The sequence below is a fragment of the Dermacentor albipictus genome, chromosome 9 (genome assembly GCF_038994185.2).
Source record: "Dermacentor albipictus isolate Rhodes 1998 colony chromosome 9, USDA_Dalb.pri_finalv2, whole genome shotgun sequence".
NCBI lineage: Eukaryota > Metazoa > Arthropoda > Arachnida > Ixodida > Ixodidae > Dermacentor > Dermacentor albipictus.
Genome location: NC_091829.1, coordinates 17608313 through 17625237, shown reverse-complemented (window position 1 = coordinate 17625237; position 16925 = coordinate 17608313). Strand labels below are relative to the sequence as shown.

Sequence of the window (16925 nt, the reverse complement as noted above, 5' to 3'; positions counted from 1 at the left end):
AGTATTGGATACCCCCCTCAGCAAATGTAGTGGTGGTTCTGCAACAGCTTCGTTGGATACCCAGGCTGATATGGACCAATATTACTTGATAAAGGTCGGATCAAGTTCGATAAAACTAATAACGACCAACGAGGGTTGATAAGGGTTTATACTTTTCGGATCATGTTTCATAACATTGATAATTACAATGGGCTGCGTGAAGATGAGCAAGTGGCACAATGCTTACGCATACTTATACAACGCCCAGGGTAGTTTCTGCGTGAATTTTTGTTTCTTCTTAATGTCAACTATAATATCGGCTATCCTTGTTTGCTCACTAATCCACGGCGCTCTCTTCCCGTCTCTTAACGCTACATCTAACATTTTTAGTTCCATCGCTCTTTGCGCGGTAATTAAGTTGTTCTTGAGCTTCTTTGTTAACCTCCAAGTTCCTGTCCCATATGTTAGCACAGGTAGAATGCAATGGTTGTACACTTCTCCTTTCAGTGTGAGTGGTAAGCTCGATGGCAATATTTGGTAACGCATTCTGTATGTGCCCCAACCCATTTTTATTCTTCTATGAATTTCCTTCTCATGATCAGACTCCCCTGCGATTAATTGACCTAGGTAAACGTACTCCTTAGGACTACAGGCTGACTGGCGGTCCTTAATTCTTGTTCACTTATCAGACTATTCAACATTACCTTTGTCGTCTGCACATTAATCTTACACCCCACTCTCACAGTCTCTGTTAAGGTCCTTAATCACTTGTTGTAATTCACCTGAACTGTTGCTCAAGAAGACAATGTCATCTACAAACCTAAAGTTTCTGAGATGGTCGCCGTTGATCCTCACGCCTAAGCCTTTCCAGTTTAATAGCTTGAATACTTCTAAGCATGCAGTGAATATTATTGGAGAGATTATGTCTCCTTGTTTCATCCCTTTCTTGATAGCTAACCTCTTGATAGGCATTTACTTATGTATATTCTAATTAGTTGAATCGGTTACATGAATAGCCTCAAATAAATATTTATTGATGAACTGTGAAGACAATGACATAGAGGCAGCTGCATTAGATCAGAAACGCAGCGGTGCAGTTGTTGGCATCTGATCACGGTCACAGTCCACAAGATAAAACCGTAGAAAGATTCACAAACGAAAGTTTAAAAACTACTGAAAGCAGCGATAACCGGGCACTTATATCGACGGTGATGACTGCTGTCTTACATTTACTAATACTGTAGTTCCTGCACTTACACTTCCCCAAACAGGAATAAAATTCTTGCCGGGGATAAAGAATAAAAATGCTTACCTTTATGGGTTTACAAAGGGTGTTCGGTTGTACCACAGCTAAAACGTTCACGTTTAAGGAGCAAGACCAAATCGTTGGTGTGGACCAACGAAGGTATCCTGTTTTCCTACTTTTTCTGGCAAGAATGATTACAGCTGCGCCAAAGAACACGAACCGCTCATCGAGAAAACATTCGAAGCTTTCGCTGTCCAATTGTCCTGGCGGATATTTTGTTGGTGCCAAGGCTGTCATAATTATTGTACAGTATCAACCAGCTTTTTCTCGTCGCACGCCTAGATGAAGCTCGTTATCCTGTGCTATGCATAGATCATTTCTATTGGTAGAAAGGCAGAGAGGTCGGCCTGAGTATGGCGCCACCAGCCTTCTGCTCTACGCTGGGGAAGGGGTTTAGGGGAATAATAAAGATGATATCATGCGAAGAGGAAGGAGGGTGGTGTCATAGGGAACACGACGCTGATGACAGCTGCAGAGAATACTTTTCTGTGCAACGTGCTGTGGTAAAATTTTTTGAGTGTCACCCATTGGACAAACACTGAAATTTTTAGAGTACGCTATACTGGGGCCGGTCAAGCTGCTACGAGCAGCTTTATTTTCCACTTTCCCTCTGCAATACTGTGCTTTTGTGGAAACAAACCATACATACATGCATACAAATTGGCACACTGTAATGGTAAACAAGCAGAAACACCATAGAATATAATTAATAAAGTCCCTGCCATCTTGCCCGAGTTTCATGTCCTCTAAGAATGAAAGAACCAAACATTCTTGTGAAGGAAGGAATTAAAGCAATACTTATCTGACAAAGATGGCGAGCACGATCGGCAATCGTCAAATGCCTTGGGCGCTTCAAGCCAGTTCGGGAGTCGTTCATGCGCTACCGCAGACGAACCGAATGCACTCAGAGCGACCTTCGACACCTCAACAAGGTGACTACCTCTGGAGCGCTCCGGAAAGACAACCCGAATGTGCATTAAGAGCGGATCCAGGGGGGATGTGCATGCTGGGCCTATAAACGTTTTAGTGCCACCTTTTATCGTACATGGTATGAATCTAGTGCCCATATTGAATTTTGACGGCCTAAAAATGTATTTTCACTTCTTTTGTGCAACGCTAACTTCGTAATAATGCCATAACCCGCTCGGGTGCTTGGCTGAAGAAAGGCTGCTAGTACAAGAAATACTTTGCCAGCGTAAATGTTCTTAATAGCACTGCAGCAAACTAAAGCATCGCTGTGAGAAGGGCTAAAAATGCTCTACGCGACGATAAACTTGAAGGCGACATCATCGAGAACTTTGGTAAGGACATATTTTTACAAAGATCAGTAGCGAAAGGTGTTCTCTTTTTTTCGGCATTTCTACCTGGCGCACAAGTTCGCGGGATCAAATCCCGGTAACGGAGCCCGCATTTCAATTAGGACGAAATGCAAAAACACCCCTGTATTTAATTTAACTGCATGTTAAAGAAGCCCAGGTGGTCAAAATTAATCCTGACTTGCCTACTAGATCATTGTTTTGGTACGTGAAACCACATAATATATTGCATGTCTAAGCGCAATTAAATTGCTTTTATTGCATTATATTGCACGAGCTTGCGAACACAATTTTCAGCTTATTAGTAGGAAATATAATGTCCCTGCCACTTACCGCACTCGAAGCCACGTCGTCCGCGCAGCCAGGACCCGACAGCATTCTGCCACTTTCACACGGCACTGCTCATGACCAGCCGTTTCCAAGGCGACCGAGCAGAGTTAACCTGCATATAGCCATACACCGTCATTTTTCTACCAGAGCGGTCGTCGTTTCTAAAGTCGTTATCACCTGTCGTAAACGCCGCACTTTGTACAATTCATCGACGCTTTCACGCTATCAGCAATATTCGTAGTTCGCAAGAAGACGTACTTCAAACTTGCAATGTTACACTGAATATCTGCTGGCTTCAATTGCCGCGCTCTGCTTCGGTCAATGTAAGCGCTATCGTGTCGACCACTTACTCTCGCCATTTCTGTCTGACCTTGGCGAGAAAAAAGAAACCAACATTTCACTTCGGGTAAATTGAATCCTCGGCGTACTCAACATGACACCATATCATTTGAGTGCTTAGTATTGGCACAGGTACCATAGTATAGCTGCACACGACCGCAGTAACATAACACTTGTACCATGTTTGAATGGATTTTGAACGTCGCATTGCGTCAGAATTTTTTTATGGCTGTGCTTTACTTGCCTCTCCCCCCATTTAGCCAGTGCGGTCCGCTTGTCTTGCACGATTATCGGACATAATGCAAATCGATGCGTACGTGCCTTTCAAAACCAGTTTTGCCACTAGGGGCACCTTATACGACGCGTTAAAGAGAAAAAAAAACGAAATCAGGAAAGAAACAATTGATAACTCAAAGGGAAGCTCATTACTTTTCCAAGCGAGATCACGGTGCCTTAGAACACTCACCTATAAAGCGAGATATGAGAAGGAACAAGAAGCATGTGCTTGCTGCGGTAAGGATAGGGAAACGATGGAGCATGTTTTACTAGAATGTGAAGATATCTGCCCAGCGGTCGATTTAGGCACCAATGGAATCGTTGAATTACTAGGGTTCAGCTAGAACAGGGGGAAAGTAAACATGGCCGCAATAGAGATTAGTAAGAGGCGATGGGAAGATTGGTGGCAATAGGGAAACGACAAATATAGCAATATGTTGTCAAGACTGGCAGATGACGCTAAATGCAGAAAAAACTGTCTGCATGCAGTCACGAGAAAGAAAGCCCATACCATGCCAAATTCCCATACCAAATTGAGCGAAGAGAACTACAAATGGTAGAACAATACAAGCATTTAGGTATAATTATTTCTTCCGATCTAATGCAGCCATTTGGGATCCGACTCAGTCGTCATTAGTTTCTTCTCTTGAAAGTATTCAAAACCGCAGTGCACGCTTTATATTATCTAATTATTCTCGCTATGCAAGTATTTCTTCAATGAAACGAACTCTTAACTTACCTGATCTTTCGTCACGCCGCAAATATTCCCGTCTCTCCCTTTTTCACAAAGTTTTTCACTTGAACCCCCTTTTAAAAGAGACCCTTCTTACCCCTCCGTCATATATTTCTGCCCGCACTGACCACAGCCTTAAAATCGGGGTGCCATTGTGCCGTACTAACCGGTACAGTGACTCATTCATCCCCAGGACAAGCACGGACTGGAATCGCCTTCCCGCCTCAATCGCACTCATCACCGACCCTACTAACTTCAAAACCGCCGTTCAGAATGCCTTTTGTTAATATCTTTTGTAAATTTTTTGTTAATACTTGTTTGTATTTTTTATTTTTTACTGCATTACTTCTTGTTTTGACTCCACTCCTTTCTGTAACGCCTTCGGGCCTTGAAAGTACGCGAAATAAATAAATAAATAAATAAACACGTGTCATACGTGGCAACAAAATCACTCTCAGCGCTTTTTCCCCTCGACCGGTCCCTCAAATACGCTTCACCCAACACCAAACTACTCGCGTACACGTCACTCATTCGCTCCGTTATAGAATACGGCGCCACAGGCTGGTTTCCATACACTAAATGTGCCATAGCTAAGTTAGAGAACGTACTAAGAAAAGCAGTCAGATTCATTTATAATAAATACCGTCGTCATGATTCCCCAACTGAACTTCTACGCTTAGCCGGACTCCCAACAATTAGTGATCTTGCTAGATATCTCCGACTAAAATTCCTGTTTATTCTCCAGAGCAATGCCCTAAATATAGACAAAAAGAAGTTTTTAGTACACTCTAACGCTAGAATTTCAAGAACTAAACGCAATAAACAATTATCTGAGTATAGGTTTAACAATGACACCTTCAGATATTCATACTTCCTACAAGCTATCAGAGAATGGAATACGTTACCACAAGAGGTTGTCCATCGTACAACCCTCAATTCTTTTTTTGTCTAAGCTGTCTAACCTTATCTTTGTTGCTACATGATGAAATGTGGTTTTTACATTATGTTCTATTGCCACCATGAATTTGCATTGTCTATATCGCAGTACGTGTGTATGAATAAACTTGTTTTTAAACCAAAGCCAAGGCCTCTTGTAAACGATTAGCGTTAAAGCTTGTGTGAATGATTTTCCCTTTTATGAATGATTTTCCCTTTTATGAATGTACCCTTTCTTGCCAAAGCCTTCGTTAAGGCTAGCAGTATGTACCAAATAAAATAAATAAATAAAACGGAGACGTACAAAAATAAAGTTCATGATAGAGGGTTAGAAAATTTGGCTATCGGAATTCATCTTGCGTTTCTTTTTCTTGTTTAACCTAGGTAGGACATTAGGCAGTATTATAGCAAGAGCTTGGTGGCGCAACCTACCGCCCCATTCCAACGGAGTCGCTCATACCACCCACCCACCCATCTATCCTTTGCGCCCGGATCTTCGCCCTATAGCGACAACGTGCTACTGCCCAGTGCACCATGACCTGTACTGTACTGCCCAGTGCACCATGACCTGTACTGTGCAGGCATTACAATGTCACTGACATTAAGTTATTTCGCCAAGGGTAAATGCACCGTTCAAACCACCCGTGAAACGTGAACGAGGCTGCCCACCTCCCGATGGCCTGTCTAGAAGGACGTATGGTGGCGCTGGAAACTGACACGGAATGCAGCTCGGGGATCTCACAGCAGGCACACCTGCAAAAATTGGAGTTATTACAGTGCAGCCCACGTGATGCTCGAAGCAGCATACACCATCGAGCTCCCGCTTTTCACGCGCGTGGGGGCCAACATCCGGCGCGGTTGACGGTGGGTGTAAGTACCTCGGCCTCCGGAGGGACGAAGACAATGCGAATCCGTCTCTTGGACACGGTGTCTCCTCTCGCTTTATCCCAGTCTTCTGGGTTTCAGATACCTACCGATGACTTCTTTACTTGTAAAGCGGCAATTCTACCGTTAGCGCGCTCATGGGCAATCTGCACGATGCGATTTACCCGCGCGCAAATTTTCCATCTGCTAAAACCATTGCGCACAGTCCATTTGCTACGCAGCAATCGGCTGCGCAATGCAAATTCTTTTGGCAGCAGTGGCAGAGTTTCATCTAGATTAGAATCCGTCGTGCAAGCTACCACAGTGTGCGTTTTCAAAACTTGCGTTGCGTCATAGCATTTCATCGACCATTTACAAGTTAGCTAATTAGATTCTGGTGTCTTACGTGCCAAAACGACGATTCGGTTATGAGGCACGGCGTAGTGGAATATTCGGAATTAATTTCGAACACCAGCTGATGTTTAACGTTCCCCGCATGCAAGGGCCACAGGCGTTTTTGCATCCTGCCACCATCTAAATGCGCCAACCGCGGCCGGGATTTGATCCTGCGACGTCGTTCTTGGCAGCGCGACACCATAGCCGCTAAACCACCGCGCCTGTAAGTTAACACAAGGCGCCGATTTTGAAATTTGCAACGAAACACCCATTACGGCACGAGCAGTGTTGTCCACTCTTAAAGGGAACGCTGCAATGTTTTGTTTTCGATTTGCTTGCGCTCAAGCTACAAGTGCCGGCTGAAGTCATGTCAGCGCAATTACAATTATATGACGAGCAATCACAAGTTTACCGGCTCGTCTGCCCGGCATCACGCCCGGCGTACACACCTATCTGCGTACGGCGCACGGCCTCGGTTTTTATTTGTAAATAATCTAGCATGTTGTTGAATTTAAGGTTCGCGTTCATTGTTTGCCGGGTTTGTTTGAAAATGTGGAATATGAAACAAGGCACCTGAACACATCTCTCGAGTGATAACGCAACCCCCATATCGAAAAAAAAAAAGTCAGAGGGAATTTAAGTACAAAAGGTAATGCACCAGCAAGGTAATCCAAGATGTGCGCTAACAGGTTTGACGAGTCGCTCTGTATATCGCTGCTATTTCGTATCTTTTCTTGCGCCTACAGACTTTCAAGTCAATCATAACAGGCACATCTACTTTTAACAACTATTTCAATCCTTTGCACTGCAGAGCGCATCACGTATTCATGAAATATATTTAAACATAATAATACTCATAATACTCATAATACCTCTCGTAGGAAGTGAACGGCTAAAGCCTACTCTTCCTCCTCTTATTACGAGCCTTCGTTAGACATATTGGTCATATAATATTCATCAGTAGTCATTATGAGCGTTTTCAGTCGTTTTCAAGCATTTTTAGTAATTTCTAATCAAGTATGGTCATTACAAGCCGTCGTTAGACATATTGGTCATTTCGTAGTCATCAGTAGTGATTACAAGTTATTAGTAGTCATTTTGTCATTACTGCTAATTACTAGACATTTCTAATCAATTGTGCTAAATACAAGACGTCGTAAGACATAATGGGCATTTCGGAGTCATTAGTATTCATTACTAGTCATTAATAGTCATTAATCATTACTTGTCATTATTAACCTCTACCAATCACTATTATAACGTTATCATTCACTAACTGTCACTATCAATCATTTTTCTTTAATCTGTCTACATGCGGCTTGATCGGCTGGCGAGATCTGCCGACTAACATTAATAACACCTGTTATACTTCCTCTAGAATGGCAGGAGAACTTTGTAAACGAGCAAAAAGCTAGGCTGTAGGAATTTTAATTTCACCACAACCAACCTAAAATCGCTAGCAGTTCGACGAAAACCGAAGCATGCGGAGGCGCCGAAGCAGTTGACTACTTGAGCAGATCCAACGTTGCACGTCAGTACGTGGCATGGAATGCGTACCCTGCTCTCTCCTTCAACCATCTCAGGATCAATTTTTCTCGCGAGATACGTCCTCAGGGACACATATTAGCACAAAATTAAACTCTGGAATGAATCTTTCTTAAGAGAAATGAAAAATTAAAATCTGGAGAATCGCGTGCCAAAACGAAGATCTGATTATGTAGCACACAGTAGTGGGCGACTCCGGATAATTTTGACCGCATGGCGTTTTTTTTTTTTTAACGGGCATTCAATGCACGGTACCAGGGCGTTCTCCCATTTCGTCCCCATTGAAATGCGGCCGCCGCGGCCGGAATTCCACACCGCGCCCTCGGGCTCAGAAGGGCAATGGCAAAGCCACTATACGCCACCACGACGGGCCGCGTAAGGTTCTTTAACGTAGTCCTTAATCTAAGAGAAGAAACGGCAACAATTTATTTATAAAATCTCAAAACACTTAAACTTATTTCTCCCCTCGAAATAGCCAGGACCCGTTTTCCCAACAGCTCTTAAGCGTGCGGTATAGCTTATGCCGCATCCCCGCGCAGCACGCACTCCCTCTCTCGAGTCAAATTTTGTGCACGACGTTCGCCCACGAATGTCTGCTGACGGGCGCAGGGTATGCCAATAACTGTGCGTTCCGCGGACCGCCTATCATTCCGTCGGGATAACACAGTCGACCGATTATTTAACTGAAAGCGCGCTATAGCATCGACCGGCCGGCCCGTCAGTCTTCCAACCGCGCGAAGCGACGAGACCGGCAACAGTAGCGCATGGGCACTAAATACACTGGAAGCGCAAGTTCCGTGTGCTAGCCTCCTTTCCATACCAGCATGACACAGCCCCTGGCACGACTAACTCGGTGCAAGCCGCCCGGCTTATCGGAGATCACGGCTCTCCCCGAAATCTCGGTGCGCATACGCTGCTCTTGATCTCGTCGCTTCGCGCGGTTCGACGGCGCCGACCGGCCGGCGAGTCGCCGCACGTGCGGTACTGTTAATTAACCGGTCGACTGTACATTCTAAGGCAAGCCTGAGGCTGCTATCGAATTGGCGACAACGTTCACAAAGTTCGAATGCAGCAAAAGCACGCCGTGCCTGAGCGAATGATCTGATAAAGAGCGATATTTCTGTAGAAGCGATAACAGGTAAACGGAGAAACAATGTACGGTGCGTGGTCATTATGATAGCTGTGAGAAATGCGAATTTGCGCGAATTATTAGAAAACAAAACAGTATAATCGAATGAACAACATATTCCTGTTTTATTTCATTAAGCTCGCCGCAGATAAACACTCCGGCCAGCATATTATATCAAGCGCTTCTGGTAAGGGTATTTCGAAACGTCCGTTGCTCCAAGATCAGACTAACCGTGCTTTCAATTGTTAGCTTAGACATGATTTCACGTGGGAATAAAGTTGAAGGAATCGCCGAATAAACAACGTGTCATGATGCCACCGCGACCTGAAGGCATGTCATCACGACTAGCGAACCAAAACTGAGCGTACAAGTCCAGCTCTCGCGGCATATCAGGGCGGTGGCATTCAAGCCTCATGTCAGACCACCGTAAGTGCAGCTGTAATCACAATTATTTCTAACAATGAAGCCACACCTACAGCGGCCACAACTGAATGCTTTGGAAGGAAGACGCATTAAGCTAGCGCCACTGAAAGCATTCGAGCCATAAATGCCCAGCACCGTGCGCATAAGAGGTAGAAATGCTCGTTAGGCGTGTGCGCGGCTTAAACATGGCCTAACATATGGCAGCGCTGTGTTATAACTATACTATTTCCAGGAGCCCCAACACAAGTCGTAAATATAACGACCTCGCTAAATTGCAATTGTAGGTGTCAGGAGAAACCACTGTAGGCACTAATAAAAACGTACTCAACTACATATTAGTTTCCAAAAATTCGTTGGTCTACAGGTTCACATGCAAACCTTGAATGCCGGAAGGCAAGTCTCGCATTAAAATATTCCGACTTCGGAACAACACAAGCGTGCTATTATTTCGCGCTAACGGGAGAATGGCATCTGCTAGAAACGACAACGTATGTGTTCTGGCCGGGCTTTCATTAGTTTCGACAAAAATTAAACGGGAGCGTTTTTTGAGGTTTTCCAAACGAAATTAGATTGTGGCGTTCTTTTCCAGCAACGTACTAGTTACTCTTCTTATCACTGAACTAGAGTAACCACGCTCGCAACACAATTTTCAGCTTACTAGCGCGAAAAAATAATATCCGTGCCGCTTACCGCACTCCCAGACGCGTCGACCGCAGCCAGGTCCCGACAGCGTTCTGCCGCGGTAACGTCTACGCCAGCCTGGCGCATGCGGGACCGTTTCCTAGGCAACCGAGGAGAGTTAACCCGAGCAGCGCAGGTCTCATCACGCTTCGTTGTTCTTCCGTCGGGGCCTTCCTTTCGGCTATCGTTATCATCTATCGCACACGCTGCATCGTGCAAGTCATCGACGCGTTCGCACTATCAGCTCTGCCTAGGTTCGCATGAAAATTTCCAGACGTCGATGGCGGACGCAATTCAAACCAAAGAAGACGGCTGCATTGGAACTCGTGTATACTGGCCTATGGCTGCTGCTCGGGTGAAGCCGGCGGCTGCCATATTGGAGGGGGGGGGGGGGGGGGCAAGAAGCGGCCTGCCGAGAGCTTCGCGGCGCTGTTCGCCGACTTTTCCAGCGGTTTTGAATTGCTTAACGGGTTTTCAAGTTCTAATGCAACACTTCGGGCGCTGAAGTGAGCCATATTGGATGTCTCCGGATCGCAGACACTGGGGAATTCTTTTCCATTTTATCGGCATGAATATGCAGCTACCGCCAAGCATAAGAACATTCGCGCACTTATTAGCCTTTATTCGCCTTCTTTAATGCAGCGTAATAATTGATCAATCATGAAAGGTGTCAGAACAAAAGCAATTAACTGAAAACATAGCATGAGAAAGACCAGTGCATGCAACAGGCGTAAGTATTCGTTATCTTCATAATCATCCGGCGTTGCCGGTGCTTTAGCATCCTCACAGCATTGAGAGTCTCGGAACTTTGGTGGCGGTCGCTTTCTTTGAGGCATAACTATAAAATTTTCCTTTAATTTAGAGCAAGGCAGTGCTAATCTCCTACTTTATTTAAACTAGAAGAACAACACTAACATGTCAACTGCTTGTACGTCAACTTACCTAAAAACACCCGAGCACGCTAGCACATTTTGGGATCCGCACGGCACTGCCCACGACATGATACGACGACCCGAAACACATAAGATGAGGCGACTGGCTTGCTTTTGTCCCCCGAAAGATGGCGACGTGGCGGCTTCACCTGACGGGCGCTCCATCCACTCCTGCAGTTTTTCTTTAACCTCCTTGATTCAAACTTGCAAGTTTACACTGAATAGCTGCGGCTTCATTCACTGCACTTTCCTGTCGCCTAAAGTGTACGGTGCTCAGCAACATTTTAATGCGACAGTTGCACCATGAATTGCAGAGGCATCTGCACATATAAATGCATGATATGATTAAATGTTCGCATATGCGGGGGTTCTGTATGCATATATCCGAGGCGTTCTGCGTGAAGCTATAACGAAAACTAGGAAACACTGTGTGTAATTCACTTGAGCAGACAAAGAAAGGAAACGATTTAAGTAGCAATTTTCTTGTGTTTCTATAAAAACCATTGTTCTCAGTTAATTAAATATTATAAAATAGTATAACAAACCCGCTCTCGACTGGTACGTACTACTGCGATTGCATTACGTCACGACTCTCCATCCGATTATGTCAGTTGGAGATCAGCTTCTGATAGCTTGACTATTGTAAACGATGATTTTGTCTTTCATTATTTTGTGTCCAAGTTATAACATGTGCGTGAAATGCACGGCGATTCCGCTTACTTTTTACCTATTATATTGAATTACCCGCCGTGGTTGCTCAGTAGCTATGGTGTTGGGCTTCTGAACACGAAGTCGCGGGATTGAATCCCGGCCACGGCGGCCGCATTTCGATGGGGGCGAAATGCGAAAACACCCGTGTACTTAGATATAGGTGCACGTTAATGAACCCCAGGTGGTCCAAATTTTCGGAGTCCACTATGGCGTGCCTCATAATCAGAAAGTGGTTTTGGCACGTAAAACGCAAAAATTGAATTATGAGGTTTTCCGTGTCAAAACAATATCTGCTTATGAGGTACGCTATAGTGGAGGGCTTGGGATTATTTCTGACCACCACTGGATCTCTAACGTGCGCCCACGGGTGATTTTGTGTTTCGCCCCCTTAGAAATGCGGCCGCCGTGGCCGGGATTCGATCCCGCGGCCTCTTGCTTAACAGCGCACTATCATAGCCGCGAAGCCACCTCAGCGGACTATTATTACATTAACATTGTGCTTACTGCAAAATCTGCTTACTATAATAAAAGAATTCGGAAGGCGATTCATCGTCCACTTGAAGCCTATGGAATACATTGTCTTCCTTGGCGAGTTGACGTTGACAATCGGGTACATGAATCGTACGCTTTATTGTGAAAGCCGCGTTGGGAGAGAAAACGTTTGATCGACGTCAACGAGAGGTTGTATCACCTTTCAACTTCTTGTCACCATTTATCGTCATTGTAATCATCATATTCATCAGATTCCCAGTGACCCCTGTAAGACGCATCCAGAGGCACAGCCCCAGCAACTACAATGGCCCATGCGAAATGTTGTCACATACCTATTAAAACCAAGGGGACATACCCTGTGGCGAATACCCAGTGCCACTTGTTTACATTGCACGATCTCATGGATTGACTCACGCAAGAGACTAGAAACAAAATAAAAAGAGATATACCCGATAGGGAAAAGTGGTGGTAACTAGTCAAGAAAGACATTGCATTTATTGTTTCCGTAGCATTACAGGTCATGAGAACGTACGGCTGGCTAATGGCAGAATACACTGCATGACAATAGACCTACCACCCATGCATTGTTCAGCAGTATCGTGAACGTGCTCTAAGAAATTAAACAGATAGTGGATGCATTGTACGGGAAAAAAATTTGGTATGGCATGATTAGAGACAACAGCACACACAACAAAATCATTTTTTACGTACATCGTAAACGGCATGGTGATTTAAGCCCGTATTCTATGCAGATGTCATCATGATCATCAGCAGCCTGTTTTATGTCCACTGCAGGACGAAGGCCTTTCTCCGCGATCGCAAATTACCCCTGTCTTACACTAGCCGATTCCAACTTGCGCTTGCAAATTTCGTAATTTCATCAACCCACCTAGTTCACTGCCGCACTTGCCTGCGCGTCCCTCCCAATGGCACCTATTCTGTAGTTCTAATCATCCACCAGTTATCTACCCTACGCATTACATGGCCTTCCCAGCTCCTTCTTTAAATCCGTAATGATTTCTATGTCACCAACGAGACTCCTGCCCGTCCGTCACGTAAGACGAATGCAATGGGTCATACCTATGTAACGCAGAGGCTACAAGCTCAAAGTGAAGCGTACACTGCATACATTCATGGCTAGACCTGAAGGGGGCATTTGACAACGTGGCACACGAGGCGATTCTTCGGATTAGTAAAGGCAAGGCGCAGAAGACCAGGACTCAAGAAGAACACAAACGACAGGACCGGCAAAAGTATGCTTGAGTCGGCTTGAGTATGCAAAATACTCAAGTCCGAGTGGCGCTGGTCCTGTCGTTGGTGTTGCTCTTGAGTCCTGGTCTTCTGTGCCTTGCCTTTACTAATTCAAGCATGAACCAACTGGCCCAAGCAAGAGTTTTACTTGATCCTTCGGAATCAGCAACAGAGGATGCGGGGAGAGAACACACAATTACGTTGTTGATTTTCTTCACCTCACAACCATCACCAGTATCGGGGATATAGCCTCTCTCAGCATCACACTCGGAAGCAAAGGCACTCCCCAAGGCGCGCTTAGCCCCGCGATTCCCTTCAGCATGGCGCTCCTAGGTTTCCCGGGGCGGCTGGGGGGCATACCGAACCTACGCTATGCACTATACGCAGATGATGTGACCCTATGGACGGGTACAGACTCGCTCGGCGGCTTGCAAAACACCCTGCAACTTGCAGCGAACACGGTAAACCAATGTGCAAAGGAGAGCGGACTTGTCTGCTTACCTCAGAAGAGAGCTTCTTCTGGTCCGGCACCGTCGCACCCAGAAGGATGAAAATAGCATACAGATCGTCCTCGACGGACAGGTTATAAAGCCCTGCAAAACCTTCAGAAACCTTGGACTCCTCATGCAAACTGATGCAAAATGCGACCAGGTGCTCCAACGCCTCACCAGGATTACGCAGCAGGTTTACACATAATTCGTACGGTAACATACATCGAGGAATGATGGAGAACGACACCATCCGCCTCGTTAGAGCCTCCATCCTTTCTAATGTCAACTATGGAGCGCCGTAAGTGGTACTGATGAAACTCGACAAAGACAATCTAAACACACGCATTCGAAAAGTCACAAAGCAAGCCCTTGGACTCCCTATGAGCACGTCCATAGGCAACCTTCCGCGTATGGGTCTCCATAGTACGGTTGAAGACTTCTCCAGTCAGAAAATGCGCCTGGCTATGACCAGAACAGGACATAAGGTTCCTTGACAAATCTAGTTGAACTACCTTACAGATGCGAAACCACCCAGACTGCTCCCTGAGTACTGGCGACGTCACGTCATGATCCATCCCCTACCGAAAAATATATACCCTGCCCACCGCGAAGGGCGGTGCCAAGCAAGATCCAAAGCCCTGGGCAGGACTTACGGGTCTCTCCAGGAGGTGGTCTACACAGATACAGCCGCATACCGTGGCAAAAGAGCCAAAGCAGTCATGGTGACGACAAAGACGAATCTCCTCGTCAGCGCCACCATGCCAGATGCAACAACACAGGAAGCAGAGGAACTAGCCGTAGCATCAGCCCTAACACAAGCTACGACAACAGTCACAACTGATTCCGGGGAAGTGTGCAGGAGCTTTACATCGGGCTGGGTGGCACCAAAGACTCAACGCATACTAACAGCGAAGCTTCCAGAAATAAATGTTTAACTATTGTGGACCCCAGCTCATGCCTGCTTGGAGGGCAACCAACTCTCCCACTCCAAGGCCTTAGAACTTATTGACCAGGCCTTGAAGGACACAGAACAGCTCACTAGACTGACCACCATACCAAGAAATCACTCAACATTACAGACTCCACCGTCGAACACTCACCACCCCCATATCCGCAGCCCACGATGACGTAAGAGACAACAATCAGTTATTGCAAATCAACACGTTCTCCCACCCAAGGAGGCTTCATCTAATGTTCCCTACTTAATATGACGAAGTTAAATAGAACGAACAGCTAAGAACACTCCGGCAGATTGTCATAGATTGCAAGACAAGATACAGACTTGCCTCCTATACCCCCTACCACCAATCCCCCCACCCCCAAGGGCAATGGGAGACGCCGCTGTCCGGCTCCCGCCTGTCGGACCAGATCATGCTGGGTAAGAAGGAGGTCGCAGCCAAGACAGTGCATGGATTCTGGTGAAGAGGGAACCACTCCTGAATTCGAGCCATCCTTATGCTCATTAAAGATGTTTTCTCTCGCTCTGTTCATTGAATTCATCCATACAACAGACATAACAGCATACGTTTCAATAAAAAAAAACGAGCTCAAAACAAACGTACGAACCATCAATGAAGCATTGGTTAAACCCTTTAGCAAACATAGTGGCGGTTTTGCAACTTCGCTGCACACCCAGGTTGATAAGGACCGGTAAGATTTTATAAGGATCGGATCATGTTCGATAACACTGATACCGGCCGATGAGGGTTGATAAGAGTTTATGCTTTTCGGATCAAGTTTCATAGCATTGATAATGTGACCGGGCTCCATGGGTATGAGCAAGTGGTACAATGCTTAGGCATACTTAGACAACCCCGAGAGGAGCTTAAGGCGTTAATTCTTTGCTCTTAATGTCAACAAGAATATCGGCTATCTCCATTTGCTCTCTGTTCCACGCCACTCTCTTCCCGTCTCTTCACGTTACGCCTAACATCCTGACATCACTCTTTGCGCGGTCCTTAAATTCTTCTCGAGCTTCTTTGTTAACCTGCAAGTTTCTGCCCCATATGTTAGCGCCGGTAGAATGCAATGCTAGTACACCTAACCTTCCAACGATAGTCGTAAGCTCTCAGTCAGGATTTTGTAATGCCTCCTCTATGCACTTCAACCCATAGGCGGAACGTTCATTTTTCCGGAGGGGGCTGGGGCCCGACCAGCTTCCCGAACCATATATATATATATATATATATATATATATATATATATATATATATATATATATATATATATATATATATATATATATATATATATATGGGAGACGCCGCTGTCCGGCTCCCGCCTGTCGGACCAGATCATGCTGGGTAAGAAGGAGGTCGCAGCCAAGACAGTGCATGGATTCTGGTGAAGAGGGAACCACTCCTGAATTCGAGCCATCCTTATGCTCATTAAAGATGTTTTCTCTCGCTCTGTTCATTGAATTCATCCATACAACAGACATAACAGCATACGTTTCAATAAAAAAAAAAAGAGCTCAAAACAAACGTACGAACCATCAATGAAGCATTGGTCCCCAACGATAGTCGTAAGCTCTCAGTCAGGATTTTGTAATGCCTCCTCTATGCACTTCAACCCATAGGCGGAACGTTCATTTTTCCGGAGGGGGCTGGGGCCCGACCAGCTTCCCGAACCATATATATATATACAGTGAAAGCTCGCTAATTCGAACTTCAATAATTCAAATTTATGGATAATTCGAACTGCACTATTTGGTCCGGCCAAGCTCCACAGAAGTATATGTATAAAAAAGTTCGTTAATTCGAACGCGAGAAGGTTCCCTCACGGATAATCCGAAC

At 45.4% G+C, this 16925-nt stretch overlaps 1 protein-coding gene across 18 annotated transcripts in view; it reads right to left on the bottom strand.

Annotated features, from left to right (window-relative positions):
* The window catches only part of LOC135903718 (uncharacterized), a 290426-nt gene that overhangs the window by 38925 nt on the left and 234576 nt on the right, over positions 1 to 16925 (bottom strand). For 9 of the 18 annotated variants that reach the window (XR_011508351.1, XR_011508356.1, XR_011508355.1 and 6 more), the window contains 2 exons: positions 5885 to 5968; positions 2935 to 3043 (listed from right to left, as the gene is read on the bottom strand). Coding sequence is in view for 11 of the 18 variants with exons in the window: in XM_070525027.1 (XP_070381128.1) it covers positions 2935 to 2979 (45 nt within the window). In the remaining 7 variants the exon portion in view is untranslated. Of the gene's footprint in view, positions 1 to 2934; positions 3044 to 5783; positions 5969 to 10262; positions 10557 to 16925 lie in introns of those variants that run through there. The other 9 variants (XR_011508353.1, XM_070525035.1, XM_070525033.1 and 6 more) reach the window with 6 other exon arrangements.